This window comes from Pimephales promelas, chromosome 11 (assembly GCF_988280905.1).
Source record: "Pimephales promelas chromosome 11, fPimPro1.hap1.1, whole genome shotgun sequence".
Lineage (NCBI taxonomy): Eukaryota > Metazoa > Chordata > Actinopteri > Cypriniformes > Leuciscidae > Pimephales > Pimephales promelas.
The window spans coordinates 2,837,501-2,859,657 of NC_142779.1; the positions used below are offsets into that span (position 1 = coordinate 2,837,501).

The following is a 22,157-nucleotide window of genomic DNA, read 5'->3' on the forward strand; positions in this document are numbered from 1 at the left end:
TATACAGATTTAATTGCTTTTATAAAGTTCTCATGAAATTGGCTTCAGCACTGAGGATGCAAAACAGAATGACGGAACTTTCTACACGGAAAAGAAGCGCTTTGGATGTTTTTGTGTATTTGTGTTTTGTTTCGTTGGCTTATTCCTTTAACATTGACTTGCAACATCCCCTGGTGTTTCGGGGACCAGATGCGACGTTTTTTGGATATTCAGTCCTGGAGCACGTCCATGACAACACACGCTGGTGAGTTCATCCAATACAGATTTAAATAGTTGGTTATGAGTCTTGTTTTGCAGTATGCGAATTGTACAATGATTTTAAAGGGGTTCAATGTCTACAAATGAACTTTTTAAAGTATGTTTGTCTCGCGCAACCCAACTTCTAGAATAGTAAGTCAAAGCCAGGTCTTAAAGAGGTTATTAAAAAACAAAATGTTAAAACTTATGCTTAAACCTATAATTAAGTATGCCCATAATAAACAACCACAGGACGTCCCGTTATTTCCTAACGGAAGCGCTCGAGCGCCCTTCGGTTGCCATGGATACCTCCTCATGCAAACGTCACTTCTGTAGTTGCGCCAGGTAAAAAATAACCACACTTTTTAAGCTGCTAACTTCTTTTTAAGTGAACTTTTGTGGTCACTAAAGTGCCCTTAATGTTATATTAAGAAACTACGTAGGCCTACTTTAACAGACTAGCCGCCCGTTTGTTTTAAAAGTCGATGAATAGCATTATTGTCGCCCCTAGCACAGTATGTCAAATTTATACTACCTTAAAGACATTTTAAATAAAGTTTTGTCTTAAATAAATATCTAATAAGATGAGAAATAATGAGTTAATTAAAGTATTCATCTTTTGTCGCGGTGTATTTAATATTCGTTAACGTGACGTCGTTTAGCGCCAAAGTGAAACTTAAATAATTTACATATTCTGCATGAATGGTCTTATTTTATTTTGCTTTATCTTGCTTTTGGATTGCCAATGTGGCTTCAAAAAATTGTCGACCTTTAAAGGGAAATTTCATCAAAAAATGAAAATTCTGTAATCACCCTTATTCCAAACCTGCATGAATTTCTCTGTTCTGCTGAACACAAAAGAAGATATTTTGAAGAATGTCGGTATCCAAACAGTTGATGGACCCCATTGACATCCATAGTATTTTTTTTTTTCCTACTATGGAAGTCAATGGCTACACTAAACTGTTTGATTAACATTCTTTGTGTTAAACAGAAGAAATAAGCTACAGGTTTGGAACAACTTGAGGGTGCATAAATGGTGAATTTGAATTCAATTTTTGGAATACTTAAAATGTGAATTTTATTGCATTAGGTGATTTAAACCGATTTCATCAATACAATTGACTTTCAAACCGGGTTGATTAAAGAAGTCACTGAGCAAAAATGATGATGCATTTGAGGGAGAATCACACTTTTTTTGATGTTTTTGTTGTCTAATATACAGTATAATGATTACCAATCACAAGCAGCACCACAAAATAGTCACACTTAATCACATTACATTCTTTAGCATTAACAGCTCGTACCATACTAAATGCACTGTAACATGAGCGCTGTAATGCATGTTTGCTCTTACTTTTACAACCGACTTTTGCCAATTCATTTCAAACATGCAACTTTTTCATAAATTCTCTTGTGACTGCACAGATGTTAAGCCTTTCTTCCAAAATCTGTCCTAAATTTGAAAGGGAAACACTGGCTAGCACCCAAATCATTGCCTTTTGCTTCGGTGGAGATAATGATGTAGAGCTTACATCACTGAATTGAAGAGCCAAACCATGACAGTGTGACAAGGCGAAACCTCCTCCAGTCCAATTCAATCATTAGGCATTCTTATTAGTCACACTTTCAGATAAAAGAAACAAACCTACAGAGAATATTAGTTTTATTTCCCCTTTACAATGACCAAAAACTGTATGAATTGACTGTTGTGTCCTCAGAGGCTGTGTTGTGATGTGTTTCTCCTCCTGATGTTTGTAGGATTGTGGTTGGGGCTCCCAGAGCAAACTCGTCTTTCAGTAGTTCAGTTCAGTCACCCGGAGCCGTGTACAAGTGCCGGATCCGCAACAACCCAGAGCAACGCTGCACTGAGATGGACCTCGGCAGAGGTGTGTATCTCGCATCGTCTCACAAACATCCCAAACTCACACTGATATCAAATTTCACAAAACAAACTATATATACACTCTAAAATTGCTGTGTTGTTTTAACCCAACTTTTGGTCAAATATGAACAAACCCAGCCATTGGGTTACATTTTCTTATTACATTTTTAACCCAACTTTGGGTTTGTCCATATTTGACCCAAAGTTGGATTAAAACAACCCAGCATTTTTAGAGTGTATACAGTACAGGTAGTATAGTCCTGTCAAATCGATTAATCACATCTAACATAAAAGTTTGTGTAATGTACAGTATGTGTGAGTGTGTATATGATGCACGTTCGGCTCGACAATGGGAAAGCAGTTAATACAAAAATGCTGGGTTGTTTCAACCCAAATTTGGGTCAAATATGGACAACCCAAAATGTTGGGTTAAAAATGTACAGTCGAAAGTTGAAGTTGGGGTAAAATTTGAAATGACATTTTTAACCCAACATTTGGGTTTGTCTATATTTGACCCAAATTTGGGTTCAGGTTGGGTTTAGAATGTATCACCACATACACTCTGGGTCGTTTTAACCCAACTTTGGGTCAAATATGGACAAACCCAAACATTGGGTTAAATATGTAATTAAAACATTTAACCCAATGACTGAGTTTGTCCATATTTGACCCAAAGTTGGGTTAAAACGACCCAGCATTTTTAGAGTGTAACAAACTAATAATTTGATAATAATGTACTACTATATGTTTATCCAACCTTGGATAGATACAGTACAATCATATTGAGTGTTATAAACTGTACCATATAGTATGTCTCATCTGCTTGAAAAAATGTAAACTGTATTAGCAAAATATTAAAATTTGGATAATACATCCTACTTTACCTGCATACATGCAGTATAACGTACTTACACGTACTTATAGCTAATCTTCATAGCAAATCGTGGCTGCGTGTTTGTTTACATCATTGTATTATCTCCATCCATCCATCCAAAGTTGAATATAAATTATATCCAGCTTTATCTGCATACAAACCGTATTCACATATACAGCAAGTCTCAACTGCCTGATTTTTTTTCATATTATAACTCAGCTCTTCATATAAAGATCTATATAAGTATGTCCAGCGTATATAAATATGTCTGCATATATACAGTAGGCTGATATATATATTATGTAGCACATATCTCAACTGCTTGATTGCTTGTATCGTCACAAAACGTAAACTATATTGTCGCCCAGCTCTTATATACTAAATGTGACTAAGGCATGAAGATATTATGATCATTAACATAATGTTTTTCTGTAAGGCTGCTTTGAAACAATGCGTATATCATTGAAAAAGCGCTATATGTCAATGTTGAATAATTTAGTAAGAGAACCATATGCTTTGGAACTTGTAAAAAGGGGAAGTGAAACAGTGTTTCTGCGCGAGTGTCAAGTGTGATTGTGTTTGACAGCACCAGCCCAAGTACAAAACAGTTAGAAGTGTGACATCTGTGCAGTCAAATCACTGAGCAAACTGTTTTACATGGGTAGTTAAACCCAAACCACTTTACCCCTGAAATGGCTCATGAAGTTAAACATGGAATTTGGACCGGTCAATATTTGAAAACCTGCCTGGATGAATGTTTTAGCAGCCTTGTTTTCATCCTCTTCAGTTATAATAAAACACAGGGCTGTTTTCACAGATATGTTCAGCACTGATAGCGGTAGATTTGCGCTTTTCCTTTTGTAAACATGCATCATACTATGAGCTTGTTTATGTGATAGACAGCTGTCTCTTAAAAGCGTTTTCTTTTTGAACATTATTAATATTACTGTGTGAAATCAGTTAAAATGTCTGTAGCATTTTCTGTCTGGCTCCTGCTGTATTTTGATAGAAGTGATGAATGGTTTGGCTAATATTTTCCGATCGGCCGTGCCAAGGACCCGATGTGTAGAAATCTCTTGAATCTCTCTTCTTTTCTTGTGGTGGAGAGATGAGAGTGGTTTATGTGGCTGTAATGCGCACACTTCTGCCTACGCTGGGTCTTACTGAAGGAACACACATGAGGCGTGTCAGCGGGCCTGGGGCCCCAGCTTTGAGTTCACATCAATCATACGGGATAAGACCCCTCAGAGGCCCCCCTCGAGAAATATTGCTACTGATATGAGGTAAACTAGAGTCAGATAAAGAGGACATATTATGTCCTTTTTGCAAAGAGGCTCTACTAGAATAGGTTTTCATGCATGAATGTTCAAAACACATTATTTTTTACAATGTACATTATTCCGGCCAGTGTTGTGGTCGAGACCACCTCACTCGAGTCCGAGACCAGAGAGAGTCGAGTCCGAGTCGAGACCGAGACCAGTGAGGGTTTATTACCTAATTTACTTTTAAATTTACTTAGAGTTTAAAAAATATGATCAGTTTAGGGTAAAACGGCCACATAGTAGGTGGTGTTAAAAGTAATTTTATTACAATTTGTCATGCGCAGTTGCGCACTAGAAAATCACCAATCACTGGGCGTGTCAATCAATTTAAAGAAATATTTTATTAACATACATTAATAATCATGAAAAATATTTTTGAATTGAACTCGAGTGGACTCGGGAATAAGTCCGAGTCCTAAAAAAAAAATGTTCGACTACGAGTCAATTCCGAGTCCAAATGCACACGAGTCCATGACAAGACCAAGACCATTAAAATATGGTCTCGAGACCGAGTCCGAGACGAGTCCGAGTCTCGAGTACTACAACACTGATTCCGGCTCCTCTCTTCCCAGTCTGTCAGTAACGATCTGTTTACTTCCTGTCTCCATGAAGCCCCTCCTTCTGTGCTCTGATTGGTCAACTGCACCAATGTGTTGTGATTGCTCAAGCTCTTTGAGTGTGTTTGGGAAATGCCCCTCCCCTTACCATAACCGCCATTTTTAACACAGTACTAACTAACTCAACCAGGCCCCGCCCCTTTATCCTGCGTATTAATTATTTAAATGAGGAATACTGTGACGTGTTCGTTCGACGGGAGTTCAGAAACACTGTCACTGATATAGAGAAGAACTCCTGCTGGAGTGATCGTGTAGGCTAACTTTGCAAACTTTGAAGTGGTCATGAACTGGCTTTTTAAATTTGATTATATTGTTGTCTGAGGTCAGCTTATGACGTTCGCTTGGTTTTTGCATTCAAAAACATCAAAATGAATAAATAATAGGCTATTTTCTACCCTAGTTTTGAGCCTAGCTGAAAAACGCTGGGTTTTTATGGGCGTCTCGCTCTGAAGACTTGGAAGTAAACGCCCACTGCTGTGAGTGGAGAACAGTTTCGCATATTATAATGAGTTTCGACTCACCCGTCGGTGCATGTGGGGGAAATTGTTTTGAAAACGTCCAATGTTGTAAAATGGCAACCGGAATGATGTTCGACCCATTTGCACCATTCCTGTCGGATCCAATCTAGACCGTTCTTTACTCTTAATCGGTCTGCAAATCCAGTCTTGTTTACAAAACAATATATTAATCTATTATTAACAATCTATTACTAACAATCTAACCTTTTGGAAACCAGAGGAAGATTATGCAGCGACTGTCTTCTTCCACAACCAGGCACTGCACAATATTCTGTATTGCTCGGTAGCTCGATCCAGTTTCTCATCACGAGGTAGGCATCTATGTAATTTAATGTAGCTACACTCTAAAAAATGCTGGGTTGTTTTAACCCAACTTTGGGTCAAATATGGACTAACCCAGCCGTTGGGTTAAATTTTTACATTACATTTTTGACCCAACATTTCGGGTTTGTCCATATTTGACCCAAAATTGGGTTAAAACAACCCAGCATTTTTTAGAGTGTATGCGTGTAATGCGTGAATCGGTGGGCGGGGCTAAACCGTCCGTGTTGAAGTAGGCGTTGATCTTCTTCTGCGGGGGTCGGTTTTATCCTCTTTGACGTCATAGTTCCCCACTTTTCGTTTGCTGAGCCTGGTGTTAGTAAAAGCTTTTATTGGACTAACAAGGACGTTTTCAGTTCTGAAACTTACAGGATATTATTATAAAATGATGACCTCTTAGATGTCAAAAGCTCAAGGACAATTTGATTTCTCAGTTCATCACCCCTTTAATCCTGTTTGCATCATTGATTGCTATTTTCCAGTTTATCACCGCAAAATTGCTTTGAAACAATCAGTTTTTGTGTAACGCACTATGTAAGAAGGTGAATGAGAATATAATTGTTCCACAGAAGAAGGAAATGACACGAGGGTGAGTAAATTAGGGCAGGTTTCTTTTTTACTTTTAGTGAACTATTTCTTTAAAAACGTATTATGAATGTCTGTTGTCAATTTAGGAAGAATGTTTTAAGACTCTTGGGGACGGGGTCAGACAATATACACAATGCCATGACTAGACATTTACTCATCCACTTGGAGACACAAAACAACGTATTGGTTCCAAAATGGTCTTGATCTTGATAATTGCAAGCATATTTAGTGCTGTGTACTGAAGATCTTTTCAACTATTTTTACAGCATTCATCACTGGTAAAGTGAAATACGTTCCAACTGTCGTTATGGGAGGTAATTCTCCACTTTCTAGAATGACATTAGCTTCATCAAATACAGTAATTTCCTTTTCAAGCAACACAAAGCCCATTCAAAGACATATACAGGAAGAGCATTTACGGCCTTTATTTAGAGTAATAGAGTCAGTTAATTGTCTGTGTGATGAGGGTTTTTTTGCACTGAATGAGCTATTGTATTGTATACTGCAGAGATGTATAAAGTACTAGAAACGCGGACTATCAAAAAAGTGACTTGAGTAGAAGTTGAGGTGCTCTTTAAGTAGAAGTACTAAAGTATTCAAGACCCTTTGTGGTCCCACTTTATATTAAGTGGCTTTAAGTACTATGTACTTACTGTACATCGAAAAATAAGTACAACGTATTATTGTGTTCCTGTTGTTTTGTAAAACACTTTTGCTGCTATTGAGGTGTGATATGGGTAAGGTTAGGGACAGGTGTGTGTGGTATGGGTCGGTTTAAGGGTAGGTTAAGGTGTAAGGGAAGGGTCAACTGTGTAATTACAAATGTAATTACATAAATTAATTATAGCTGTAATTACATGCTAGTATTTTTCCAAATATAAGTACAATGTAAAAACATGCATGAACACAATAAGTCCATTGTATCAAATTATTAATTTCAATGTAAGTACATAGTACTTAAAGACACTTAATATAAAGTGGGACCCAAATTTGCTTTGGCGGCTGCCAAAAAAAAAATTCATTGCAGGGCAACCCCTGCATTAGTTGTCAATGTGTGTGTCAATCAATACCATTACCCTATAAAACTGGCGTGTGATTTAGGCAGCATGAAAGCCAACTTCCCTTACGAAAAAGAAATATATTTTAAGTTCATTTTATGTAAGTAATGTTCAAATATATTTTTAAGTATACATTATGTAGTAAGTATACTAATGTATGTCATATGTACTAGTAGTAAACTTGTAAGTGTACTATTTTAATACCGCTTGGGACTAAATTGGCCCACTTTTAGTACACAAAAATATATGTTTAAGTGTACTATAAGTGTAACAGTAAGTGCACAACTAGTACACACAATTATGTGTACTGCAAGTGAATTTATGGGTATACTAGTAGTTTACTGTAATACTTATACAAGTATACTTTGAATACTTAATTATACTTTTAAGTATTTCTGGATCAAAAGATTGAGTACAAGAACAGGACAAATATACTTGCTTTTCTCTCAGTATAAGTCAAGTACACTTAAGTGTAATTTCTGAGAAGTACATATAGTATACTTCTGAGAAGTGCAGGAAAAAAACTGAAAGTATACTTTCTTATTTTTAGTTTAAAAGAAGTATACTAATGGCACACTTGAATAAACTTCTTTTTCATAAGGGTTTCAACGAATGATTCGTACAATTTTTATAATTGTAACTAGCAGAATATATTAAAAAAAAATATCGAAGTAAAAGTATTAAATTCATTGAAAATATCTTCTGAAGTAAAAGTAGAAGTATGAGAAAAAACAATACTCTATACAGCATTTTAGTACTTAAGTACAGTATTTAAGTAGTTCTACTTCGTTACTATACATCTCTGGTATACTGTGTACTAGTTGCTAGTGAGATGACTACCTACACCACGCACCAAGCAATATGCTAATGCCAACTATTGGATTGAGCTATTATTGGCAGTGGTTTTGATTGCACAGTGTTAAAAAGATCCTAATTCTCTGTTGACCAACGCTTACCGTGACGATCAAAGTAGAGATAGCGTGCGCATTTGTTTTCCTTCAGTTATCAGTTAACCAACCAGCACACTCCGGCCTCACGCTCTGTCACTCCAGATCTCATTTCTTCTCTTCAGAGAGAAGGCCATCCCCTCGCTGAGCGGTTCACAACCAGAAGAACACAGCATTCGGGACCCGCACAGATGAGAAAACAAACACGTCTGTTACGGAGATAGCCGGGGGAACCGGGGTCGGTGATGTGATGAGATGTTTATAGTCTGAGGAACATTCCTCGCGCCCTCTCATTTGAAGCGACGGCCAAGGGAATTCTTCTTGCGGTTTTCCTGCAGTCTTGAACCCGTGAAACATATCTGTGTTCGATGAGTAGTGTTTTTTGGATGGTGCTTCGCTGCTAATTGCTGAAAATAATGTTTCGTCCATATCCCAAGCAAACTTCATCTTGGTTTTTGACAGTTTGTATTTTTCCTCCTAACTCGAGATCTGGCGCTCGTCTTTGTGTGCTTTGGATGCTTCGCAGCTTTAGGGGCAAAAGCATTAACTTTAAACAAGTCAAACAAGGCGTGATTAGAACCATTTGTCACACTTTTGACAAACTGGCTGCTGTTTAGGAGGTAAAAGGTCGTTTTCTGACAAGATTTCGTGTAATAGCTGCTGAAAATACTAGCTTATGAACCACCCGAGACAAAAACTTGACTAGTCGACCATGGTCCTATATCTACTGTACGTTCAAAATTCCTTAAGTTTTACTCAGCAGGGATTTATAAAAAGTGACAGTAAAGACTTTTATAATGTTAAAGCTACACTGTGTGATTTTTACCCCCATCTAGTGGTGAAAAGGTATATGACCATCCAGTGAATATTAGTTTCTGTTCCTCTCAATTCCGATTTCGTTTTAACTCCTACGGTGGCCAATGTAGTCCAAGATTAACAAGATTAACATTAACAAAGTCTCAACTTTCAAATTTGGTCAGTCAAAGAAATTAAACAATAACCGTTTTGTGGCTCTTTAATGTGTCGTGACAGATTGCCTGATAAAGCCAAGTTCCACCGACTAACTCTCCTGACTGCTTTGTCGGACAAAAATGGTGGATTTGATTGGTCAGATCACATGTCTGTCGATCAAACTCCAAGCGAAGGATGAATTAATGCTAATTTAAATGTGAAAGTTTGTTTCGTTTTGAAACTAGCGCATATTCAGGGCAAAATAACAAAACAGTTCTACCTTTTCAGTTTTACCACTCCCCCAGAGTTAAACAGTTGAGTTTTACCGTGTTTTACATATTTCATTAACTAGTAGGGATGTGACGGTGAGGCTATTTTCTCACCAGTTAATCGATGTTTGACAACACCAATTTTTGGAAATAGGCTCATTTTACCTCTCCCCCAGAGTTAAACAGTTGAGTTTTACCATTTTCAAATCCATTCAGCCGCTTTTATGATATTTAGAAGAATATCAGTAACCAGACAGTTTCTGGTCCCATTGACTTCCATAGTAGAAAAAATATATACTATGGAAGTCAATGAGACCAGAAACTGTCTGGTTACTGATACTCTTCTAAATATAAAAAAAAAATCGGCTGAATACATTCGAAAACGGTAAAACCCAACTGTTTAACTCTGGGGGAGTGGTAAAATGAGTGGAATATCCCTTTAAATTAGCGATTTAAATGCCCCCGCCGGTGACTCCGGTATTACCGGTGTTGTCAAACGTCGATTAACCGGTGAGAAAATAGCCTCACCGTCACATCCCTACTAGTTAATGAAATATGTGTTTTATATTAAATCTTTAAAAACTAAAATGTTGCTACCGTATTTTTACAATAAAGTTCTGGCAACCACAGATGCCATTTTTACCATAAATTTCATTCATTTTCACTTCATTTTTTTTTTTTAAGTGCTGGTAGTAGATTAGACTGGTAGACAGTAGACTGGTGTGATTTTTTTAATATGTATTGCTTCATTTATTCATACCAAAACTGGGTGGGAGTAGAACAGACATCCGAGTTCAATTGGGCATTTTGCAGCCTAAGTCTGGAAGTCTCTGAGCCGATGCTGTCAGTCTGCTGAGAAAATAACCAGAGCCAAAGAAAACAGCCGCAGTCCCGGGAGCCATCACTCTCTTCCTGCGGACAATCACAGTTTGCCCCTCACAGGGCCACTGTAGCTCAACGCTCATAGATAAACATTAAAGTCGACCCTTATGCTTAGATAAACTCCCTGCAGGAATAACACGCCTGTGCTCATAAATCCTCCATTTCTGGACACTAATAAAAAACCCCAAATAGACAATAGCCACCAGCATTAGTTTTCATAATTCATTTTTCATAATTTTTTAATCATAACATTTCGAGGATTTTTAGAGCAGCTTTTTACACTAATTGTTTCATAATTTATGAACTTTGCAACATTGATAGTTATTGAAATTAATTGAATACACATTGAACTGAATTGAGCTGAATAATGAATGTATTGTCTTCTGTAGAGCAGCTTTTACCTGAAATTGAATTTGTTTCATAAAATCTTCAGTCGAAAATAAATTAAGGTTTTGATGATAATATTCCAGGATTTTTCTCCATATAATGGACTTCAATGGGGTCCAAATGGTTCAAGGTAGAAATGAGAGTTTCAGTGCAAACTACAAACTGTTCAAAGGGCTTTAAACGATTCCAGACGATTAATAAGAGTCTTATCAAGCTCATTTAATAAATAAATAACAACAAAGTTTAAGTTTTATAAGCTCAAATGGTCGCCTCGCTCTGTTCTGTGATGCACGTTCGTGACTCGTTTATCAAAATGAACGAATCTTTTTTCGTGTCATTTGGTTTATTCAACGAACGAAATGATTGAGTGATCATTTCGCTTGATAAGTCTTTTATTCATTGTCTGGAATCGTTTAAAGCCCTTTGAACATTTGAATCGTTTAAAGCCCCGAACCGTTTGGACCCCATTGAAGTCCATTATATTGAGAAAAATCCTGGAATGTTTTCATCAAAAACCTTAATTTCTTTTCCACTGAAAAGAAGTAAATTAGTGAGTAAATTATCAGCAAAAGTTTTTTTGAAAGTGAACTAGTCCTTTAACATAATAACACCGGTAACGTCCTCACGGACTTTGTGACTCTTTTTATTTTGCGACTAATACAATTGTGGTCGACTAGAAGTTTTACCTTTAACGTTTAATTGACTTTTAGGGAACAGGCCTAGTCTAGACATTATGATTCCCAAGTAGAGCAGTTGGACACCAGCATTGTGAGTATTGGAATGAGTTCATACAGTACACTTTCATATTCATATTTGATGAGTTTCACATTTCAAATGTTTTGTGTTGAACTCCTCTTACTAACACAAACTCTTTTGTTCCATCTGTAGCAGCATTGTTTGTATTTAAGCATTGTCTCAAATTTTCTGTCTGAGTCTTGTTTCAGGCTGCCGGTGGTTTTATTGCATTTCTCTTTGCAGACAGAGATGTTTGTTTCTCTGTTGGCTACAGTAACGTTGTCATTCTTTACTCTAGGAAATAAGCAGAGGGAGTCCTGCGGGAAGACGTGTCAAGGCGACAGGAACAACGAGTGGATGGGGGTCAGTCTCGCTCGACAGGACAAAACCAACGGCAAAATTCTGGTATGTTTCGTTTAAACACAGAAAACAACCATTGTTTTCCAACTGTGACTCTAAATTCTGATCGGATGAGTTGTGTTTGAAGCAATGCAGAGGTGACGTTTCTTTGTAGGCCAATCATAACCCTGATTCCCTCGACAAAAAGCCAATAGGATTTATCCATTGGCTTTTGGATTATTGCTGAAAATGACCAAAAAAAAAATGAGATAGTATTTAAAAATTAAAATTTTTTAAAGCCTAATACGATCGCTTTAAGGCATTTATCGAAAACAAAAAAGGGGATGAACCAGAAGTGCAAAAATATTAACTAGTTTCTGGGTTTTAGGACTGATTTTTGCAGCACAATTGCCTTAAAATTTTACAGAATAGTAACCTGTTCAAAGTTTAATGAAACGAGGATGAAAAACAGGTAAAAATGTTCCAGATTTAACGTAACTGATGTTACGTTAAATCACGAATCAGAGGAAATTGATGCTTTTCGCCAGCAAGGGTTTTGTTTGAATACAATAGACTTTTTTTTGGTAATAATAATCTCAATCATGCTTTACTTTATTCGTTGTTCCACTTTTTCTTTCTTAACAACCTATTTTTCAACCATCTCAGCATTTGTTTAATACAAACCACATCGACTTGTAAAACATGGGCAGAAACTAAAGCCATCATTGTTACAAATATCTTTTCACGACGACCGCATTGTTAAACTCCAGCTGTTCCATACATCAAGAGAAAGCAAGACTGGAGCTGAGCGTTTGAAGTGAGGGTCATTTTATCATGATGACAAACTGAAGCCCTAGAATAGATGCCCTAAATGGACAAACAAGTCAAACAAGACGTCAGCAGCACCAATCTGCTCTGTTTCCAGGTCTCTTCAGGCTTGAATTGTGTCGTGGTGGTCCGATTCGAGGTCAGACTCCTCGTTACGTCTTAACTGCAGAACCCTGTCGTGGGGTTCTCCGGGTTTTGATGGGCGTCTTACAGGAAGGCAGGATCAGGGTGGTCTGACAGAGGCAAGGACACTTACAGCACTGATATGTCCAAATCAAAGAGGTTGAAGGAGAGATGGCGTGTTATAGTGGTAGCTGTAATGATGGTAATTTGGTCGGTTGATTAGTATATACAATTCAGGACCGGATTAAACAAATGGGCATTCAGGCTCATGTCCAGGAGAACCACGTGCAAGAGAGACACCAACGCAAGCAAGGCTGTATAAATGCTTTTAAATGGCAGGAGACGTGGCAGACGTGGCGTAGCTCATGCAATAAGATTTTAGAGCTGAAACTGTGTTTTTATTATAGTGTATTTTACCACAGAGGTGAGATTGCAGTCAGCGATTTGCACCATAAACTTGATATGCATGCTTAATCGTTTTAGAGAAATTAATGCTTTTATTCAGCTACGCTCTAAAAAAAAAAGCTTGGTTGTTTTAACCCAATTTTGGGTCAAATATGGACAAACCCAGCCATTGGGTTACATTTTTAAATTACTTTTTTAACCCAATGTTTGAGTTTGTCCATATTTGACCCAAAATGTAACCCAATGTTTGAGTTTGTCCATATTTGACCCAAAATTGGGTTAAAACAACTAGGGATGGGCAACGATTAATCGCGATTAATCGCATCCAAAATAAAAGTTTGTGTTTACATGATATATGTGTGTGTAGTGTGTATAATTAATTTGTATTTATAAATACCCACACATGCATGTATATATTTAAGAAATGTGTGCATGGATATATTTTATATATATTTATTCACAATTAATATTATATATAAATATAAATATTTGATATATTAATAATACATTTTTCTTAAATATATACATGCAAGTGTGGCTATTTATATATATATATATATATATATATATATATATATATTATATATATATATATACAATTTAATTATACACACTACATACACATATATTATGTAAACACAAACTCTTATTTTGGATGCGATTATTCGCGATTAATCGTTGCCCATCCCTAAAAACGACCCAGCATTTTTTAGAGTGTAGGACACATTAAAATGATAAAGACATTTATAATGTTAACGCTGTTCTTTTAAACTTTCTAATCATCATATAATCCTGAAAAAAATATTAAGCAGCACAACTGTTTTCAACATTGATAATAAGAAGAAAAGTTTCTTCAAATCAGCATATTACAGCGATTTCTGAAGGATCATGTGACACTGAAGACTGGAGGAATGATTTGCATTACAGCCAGGAAAAGACTACATTCAGATTTTAAATCATAATATTATTTAACAATATTGCTGTTTTTACTGTATTTACCAATCCCAAACATTTGAATGATCAAATGAAAGCTGTGTGCATAGCAAATGTATACCGTAACATGAAAGCGCTTTATAGATGCATATACATGCGTTTACAGTGTGTGTCCCACCGCAACAAATAGCTGCATTTGAAGGCAGTCACGTTTACATGTAAGGCATGTAAGAGAGCTGTTGGGCAGATGTGTTGGCCTTCACTCAGCCAATCAGCTCTCAGCATGAGCAGAAACATGATTAGCCCGTGATCCACGGTGACTCAGAGCCTCTGAGGGGAAATGCACATCTCAGACTCATTCCTGATTTAGTTAAGCATTACGTGTTTCATTACGTCTGTCCTGTGTTTCCCAATGCCGGCTGCCAGGGAGTAAGCTGGAGTTTGTTCCTTTGGTTGTCATTAGACTGTTTTATTGACATTAAGGTTATCAAATGTGGATTGTTTTGAGTTTAGATAAGTAAAAGAGCTGCCAACACAGTAAAGCGAACTGCTTTATGCCCGGTACACATTGTATTAATTTGGGCTGTCCCAGATGATGAAGACCAATTTTTTCTGTAAACCGTGGCTCTTATCTTGCGTATCTTGCGACCAAAGATAGTCAGAATGTCTGAAATTTAGCATGATCATCTTACAGTGTGTTTGCTGCCACAACCTACGTCTGACTAGCCAATAAAAATGCAACACGAAATGGCGTATTGATCAACACAATGTTGCTAAAACTTAAAACTATTACCTCGAGCTCCATTTGCAAAGTGTGCATGCCAAGTTGGCCTCTTTTCCCTAGCCATGACTGCATCCATATTCTCCTCTTTTTTGATCGCACAGTAAAACCACAATTGCCAAAATGCCATTAGAGCATGCTGATGACTTTTCATTTGTCGTAGCCTACGATTCAATACGTGTCATCATCGTACAGTCTACATGCGAGTTTATTCGATCCATGACGTACAGTGTGATTTGTAATGATCTTGCCGGATTGCCGAAATCATAAAGTCTGTAGCAGGCATAAGGCTCTGACTGTCCAACAGAGTAGCAGTGTTTCTCAACACAACAAACTACTGCCAGATAGTCATCTGACATCATGTGTGAGCATTTTTTATGAATCTGTAATATCTTTAACTTGGTTGTTTATCTCAATGGACTGTGTAGGAGCTGTTGTGATGGAGAAACAGGAAGCTGAACCGTGTTTTGGAGGGAATTTGGTCTCTTCACAATCCTGAGCTTTTCGACAAGGGATTTGACTCTAGATAAAATGTGGAAAAGGAAAGTTTGTGGCGTACGATTATAGGACTGTATTAATGAGCAAAACAGAGAGGTTTTAGATTGTTGATGGCAGGGTTTGCCTGATCATGTTGTTGTTTTTATAATGATTCGTTAAAAGTTGTTAGTGGTGTTTGCTAAGACAAGTATCACTGTTTCTATTTCTCACACAAACACAATTATTAGGCTTTGAAGTGTGAACAGTTTGTTTGTGCTACTATTTTTCTCATGATTTTTCTTTTACGGTGATCTTGACATCTTATTAAAGGGATAGTTCACCCCAAAATGTAAACTCTGTCCGTAATGACTCTCCCTCATGTTGTTCCAACCCCCGTAACACTTTCTATCATCTTCATAACACAAATTAAGATATTTTTGGTTAAATCTGAGAGCTGGATCACTCCTCCATAGGCTTCTAAGGGATTGAAACTTGCCGGCCCAGAAAATTATTAAAGACATCGTTAAAATAGTCCGAGTGACTATAGCGGCTCAATCTTAAGTTTATCAAGCGACGAGAATACTTTTTGTGTGCAAAAAAAAAACAAAAACAAATATAACGACTTTACTATTCAACTATTTCAACTATAGAGATAGTTCAGTAGTGTAACAGCGCAGCGCTTCTGTGTTGTACGTCACACGCAGGCTCACTATTGGCCGACGATGATCATGTGTGTGATGCATGTGAAATGAACAGTTGAATAAAGTCATTATTCTTGTTTTGCTTTTGTTTTTTTTGCGCACAGAAAGTATTCTCGTCACTTGATAAACTTAAGATTGAGCCACTGTAGTCACTCGGACTAATTTAACAATGTCTTTAATAACTTTTCTGGACCAGCAAGTTTCAATCCCTCAGAAGCCTATGAGAAGTGATCCAGCTCTCAGATTTAATCAAAAATATCTTAATTTGTGTTCTGAAGATGAACGAAAGTATTACGGGGTTGGAACAACATGAGGGCGAGTAATTACTGACGGAGTTTACATTTTGGGGTGAACTATCCCTTTAATGCGACGTCAAGATCACCGTAAAAAAGAAATTTTGTTATGTTAGGATCATGAGGAAAATTGAGCCAAATATTAAGAAAAATATGAATGCATGGACTCTTAGTGTTTCTGTAACAATCCTTTAACACTATCCGTCCTTTGCAAGAACTTCCTTCGGGCATTTCCTTCAGGAAATGCAACTACTTTAGTTACCATCCTCTGTCTATGACCTTTTTGCTTTCTCTCTCTCTCTCTCTTTCTCTCAGAGTCTCTCTGCTCTCTGGCTGGATTCACAGCCTTGAGCGCTTCTGTTGTTCCAGAGATCAGAGATGTTTGAATGAAGATGCTCAGCTTTCTAAAACCAACAACCCCCTCTCAGTGGACAGATTAGATCCACAGCCGTGGCCTGCTGGTTTTGTCTCAGAAGTTAGTTTGGCATTGGAATAAAGAGAAGAATCTTTGTCTGTGTACCCTGTTTGTTTCTTGGTGCAATTAGCATGATGATGATGATGCAAATTTAGACCTGATACACGCCATATTTAAGTAAATGAAAATGAAAGAGGCTGTACGGGATGTAGAGTGTGGTCAATGGGTTGTACTTATAACTGTGATTCATGTCAAAGTAAAAGAGCTGTCTACACCGTCAAACTACTCATGTCTCTCTTCCCTCTTCCTTTTCTTGTATTGTCTGCAGGCCTGCGCTCACCGCTGGAAGAATGTATACTATGAATCGGAGTATATTCTTCCGCACGGATACTGCTCCATCATCCCAGCCACCCTGCAGGGCAAATCACAGCCGCTCATACCGTGTTATGAAGGTATCGACTCGCTTGATTTGTATATACTACTATAGTATTTAATTTTTTGAATTAATTCGATTTTATTTTGATATTTTCAGTTTTCATTTCAATTTTCGTTTTAAAGTTCTAGTAATTTGATGTGCTTTTGCCAGTTTTATTAGTTGCTGTTGGTGTTGTTTTCTATTTAGCCGTAATTTATTTTTATTTCACATTTAGTTTTAGTAATTTTGTTATGTGCTTTTGTCAGTTTTATTTTTCTTTATTTTATTTTTAGTAATTTTAGCACTTAAACATGTCTAAAATCTAATATTTTTTATTTATTTTATTTAGCTTTATTTCATTTAACGAAAATAATTATTTTTGTTGTAGTCACCAATAGCTCTGGTCTTTGCGATTTGAAAGTTTAATTGAGAGTATTAGTTATATCAAGATCATTGATTGTTATTGTCCTGTTTTTCAGTAGTGAGAGTATGTGTTAGTGGCAATTGCTAAAGCAAACATTGCTATTATGAATAATACTTAAGGTTATTCATTTCTAACCCCAAGTATTACCATAATTGCACCACAGTTCAATTAATGTAGAAGCAGGTCGTCTAAATGAGCGGTGTGGTCAGAGTCGCTTCTAGAGGCGCCATAACAGACTAAAGTAAAGAAAAACTGATCTAGCTTATACATGTCAGTTGAAATTGTTCAGTTGTGGTATGGTGATTCATTGCAATGTCTATGAATCTTGGATATGTATGACCATGTATGACCGTGAGGTAGTGGGTGCTAACCAGCCCTATTGTAGGAGAAGTTCTTCAGTTCTTCCAGCAAACACAAAACTGAAAGCAGGCTAAAGCAATGATGGCCAAGTCTGAGCCTTGAACCCTCAGAACAAGTTGGAAAGATGACACTGTTTATTGTGGCACATGTTCTCAACGGGCTTCACAATGAGTTATAGCTCCCGAACTTCCTCCAAAACCTCAGAGTGATGTTGTATGGCATCAGACTTCCAGAATCAAAAAGAAGCTGCACATTTCCAGACTCTGCTGGAGAGAAATATGACCAGAGCACAACACCTGGGAAACTGGAGGACACATTCAGGGTTATGTAGATTAAATATTGGACTTTATATAGTGCTGTCAAATTGATTCATCACGATTAATCGCATCTAACAAAAGTTTTTGTTTACATAATATATGTGTATATGAAGAGTTCAGATGCAAAAGCCTCTAAATGCCATTTGAAATTTTCTTCTAAAATGACCATTTTTATCAAGCTTGTATATTTAAGTTCAGTAATTTCACTTAAATGACAATTAATAGGTAATCTTCATTGCCATTTAAGTAAAATTACTGAACTTAAATATACAAGCTTGATAAAAATGATCATTTTAGAAGAAAATTTCAAATGGCATTTAGAGGCTTTTGCATCTGAACTCTTCATATATGTATATATATATATATATATATATATATATATTATTATTATATTTGTGGGAGTGTGTGTGTACATATACTGTATACACACACATATACACACATGTATTATGTACTGTAAGCAAAAACTTTTATAGATGTGATTAAATTTGACAGAGTGATCAAACTGAGTGATGGTTTAGACTTTATTCAGCAAACATTATGTCCAGAATGCATGTCCAAAAAAACATGTTACCAAATCCCCAAAATATAATACCATGATACTATTTTCCAGAGGTGGGAAACTCGAGTCATATGACTTGACTCGAGTCGCAAATTTCTGGACTTGAGACTTACTTGACTTTAGACTTGCTCCGTGTGACTTTAGACTTGACTCGGACTTGTGCCTATTTACATGAAATCACTTGTGGAAAAAAAAAAACTCAATTATTGTAATTTTTTATACGTCGTAAGAGGGAGCACAGGTGGTAATGCACTCTGTGTGTGCGGGTTGAGGGAGAATAAAGCGTGATATTTAGAGTAAGAACATACAAACTTTGGCATACAGTACTAATTTATAATGCAATAACTTTTTAGTTATTTTTCTTCAAGATGGGAAAAGTTTTATTAATTCTTGTTTACTTGTGTTCATTTAATTTATTTTTATTTTAGAGCATTTAAAGTGCTCCTTAAAGATATTTTATTTATAACACACAAGTTAATTTATTTATTTTTGTAACCCATCAGCCCTCTGTGTCTAAATTAATAATAAAAGTCCCAGAGTTAAAAAAAAAAAAAAAGTGTAAATCTAGCCTGTGTGCGACTTGGTATGACTTGATGACTAAGTTGCGACTTGACTTGACTTGACCCTTACAACAGAATGACTTGACTTGACTTTGATTTGCAATGTTAAGACTTGGACTTGGCTTGAGACTTTAGTGACTTACTCCCACCTTTTTGTATGTGTGAAAGCTGTTAAATGTACCCATGAGAGATCACAATATGTGCTTGTTCAAGAAAAGCTTAGGTTTCAACACTTTATCAGATTTACCTGAATTTGTGGCATTATATTGACTTTCTTATTTTTTTTTCTTTTAATACTTATTACTTATTTTAACAAAAACAAAATTCACAGTTAATGTCATTAAAACACTTTTGCTTTATGTCAGTATTCCTTCTGCATTTCACCCAAAAGTGTTTTTTTCTTCTCTTTATTTATACACACTGAGAAACTTGTATTAAGCCGAGAACGTGCCAATCAACAGCTGTCAATATCAAACTTCGCTTGCACTCACTGTTTATCACTCGCCCCATCGCATATCATACATTTGACAGATGTTATTGTAGTATATTAAATTCAGCGCCTCCGTCAGCATTGAATTTCATCGTCCCAGTAGGATTCGTCGTATTTTACAAGATGTTTTGATTTGCTGCGGAAGGAGCGAGGGAGGGCGCACGAATTCTTGATCTGAATTCGTTTCCGTGTTCGGCTCCTGAGTTATTTATTTCCTTCCATATCTTTTCCCGACTCCAGTGAGTTAGTATTGGGGGCCTTTTATGTGTGTGCAGTGCATTATGGGGAGATCCAAGCCCAATATTTTCTGTAACCGGAGAGCACAGCGATCCCCCCCGTTCTCGAAGCCCTCCAGAGTGTGAGCTGTTGTGTGTTAGGTCGTTCTCAGTCTGTCTCTCGGCCCCCAGATTCCTCTTGGATGGAGTTGGGACTTTGACTAACTCCATATGGAATGTCGGAAGAACTCCAGTAAATGCTGGCTCAGACTTACAGCGAAATCATTTGTGGTCTGATGTTTTTTTTCTCTCCCCCTACTCACTCTCACAGACCATAAGAAGACCTATGGGGAAGAACATGGCTCGTGCCAAGCCGGGATCGCAGGCGTTTTCACCGAGGTCAGTAGAAGTACGAGCTTATTATGTGTTTTCACATGTGTGGCGCTCAGATTACATGATTACATGTATGAACACTGACATTTAACAGAGTGTGATTGGTATATTCATTTTCCAGGGTTCACCCAAAGATGTCTCATTATTTATTATGTCGTTCCAAACCTGTGATGTTTTTTCCTTCCTTGGAACACAAATGAAGATGTTTAGCAGATTCCCCAATCTGTGTTTGCCATATGTGGCTATCAAGACCAATAAAAATACACTTTGATGTGCATCTGAATATTTAAATATTTGCATATGTGAATGGTAGTCGTGTAGGATGGGAATCAGCGTTAACTATAGCCATTACATGACTTCTGAAGTTTTAAAAAGTCATATGCACAGTCTACTTTATTTTGCAGTTATGGTCCAATTTTGTCCTTTTTGGAGCTTGACAGCTTCTAGTCAAGATATGCTTTTATTGAATGGGGGGAAAGAGCCGTGAGAACTTTCTTTAAAATGGGTTTTCTTAAAAATGTAAATGTGAACTATCCCTTTAAGAGTAATCAAGCTGAGTGATGGATTAGACTTTATTCAGCAAACATTATGTCCAGGATGTCCAAAAAAACATGTTACCAAATCCCCAAAATATAATACCATGACACTATTTTCCAGAGGTGGGAAACTCAGACTCGAGTCGCAATTTTTTTGGACTTGAGACTTACTTGACTAGATCTCTGAAAAGACTCGACTTGACTTTAGACTTGCTCCGTGTGACTTTAGACTTGACTCGGACTTGTGCCTATTTACTTGAAATCACTTGTGGGAAAAAAAACTCAATTATTGTGATTTTTTTTATACGTCATAAGAGGGAGCACGGGTGGTAATGCACTGCGGTTTGAGGGAGAATAAAGCGTTGAGGATATTTAGAGTAAGAACATACAAACTTTGGCATACAGTACTAATTTATAATGCAATAACTTTTTAGTTATTTTTCTTAGGTTTTTTTTCAAGATGGGAATTTTGAATTTTGCTTGTAGTCAAGATATGCTTCTATTGAATGGGGGGAAAGAGCCGTGAGAACTTTCTTTAAAATGGGTTTTCTTAAAAATGTAAATGTGAACTATCCCTTTAAGAGGAAGGTTGCATAAACTCCAGTCCTTGGCTCGACAGGCCTGATAGCCTCTGTTTAACAGATCCCTGCAAGTTTTTGAACCGAATTCAAAGTTTTTGTGTGCGATGCACACGTTTGCATGAAAGTTGTTTGTCCACTTGCTCTTCATTTTGCACATTGACCGTTTCAGTGTTTTGTATGAAGTGCAGCCAACCTGTTAACGTGCAGTCCAGGCTTGGATCAGATACGAGAACACGGGCTGACAGATGTGATGCCCAACGGTTCATCAATATCATCGCTCACTCTCTGACCCTTTTCACTTTGTTTTTCTTAAAAGAAAACCAAATATGACTGGATTCAACTAAACTCCAGTCCAGAGTGGTTCTGATTACTGAGGTGTTATTCATTTATCAGACGGTGTGTTTTAAGAGATGGCTGA

General features: G+C 36.9%; 1 protein-coding gene across 1 annotated transcript in view; it reads left to right on the forward strand.

The window, feature by feature from the left end:
• itga9 (integrin, alpha 9) overlaps nucleotides 1–22,157 on the forward strand; it is a 98,966-nt gene that overhangs the window by 169 nt on the left and 76,640 nt on the right. The window contains exons 1-5 of the mRNA XM_089116751.1: nucleotides 1–244; nucleotides 1,999–2,126; nucleotides 11,890–11,996; nucleotides 17,215–17,338; nucleotides 20,561–20,628. The exon at nucleotides 1–244 is cut by the window's left edge and continues 169 nt beyond it. Coding sequence (XP_088972877.1) covers nucleotides 33–244; nucleotides 1,999–2,126; nucleotides 11,890–11,996; nucleotides 17,215–17,338; nucleotides 20,561–20,628 — 639 coding nt within the window. The 5' untranslated portion in view covers nucleotides 1–32. The remainder of the gene's footprint in view (nucleotides 245–1,998; nucleotides 2,127–11,889; nucleotides 11,997–17,214; nucleotides 17,339–20,560; nucleotides 20,629–22,157) is intronic.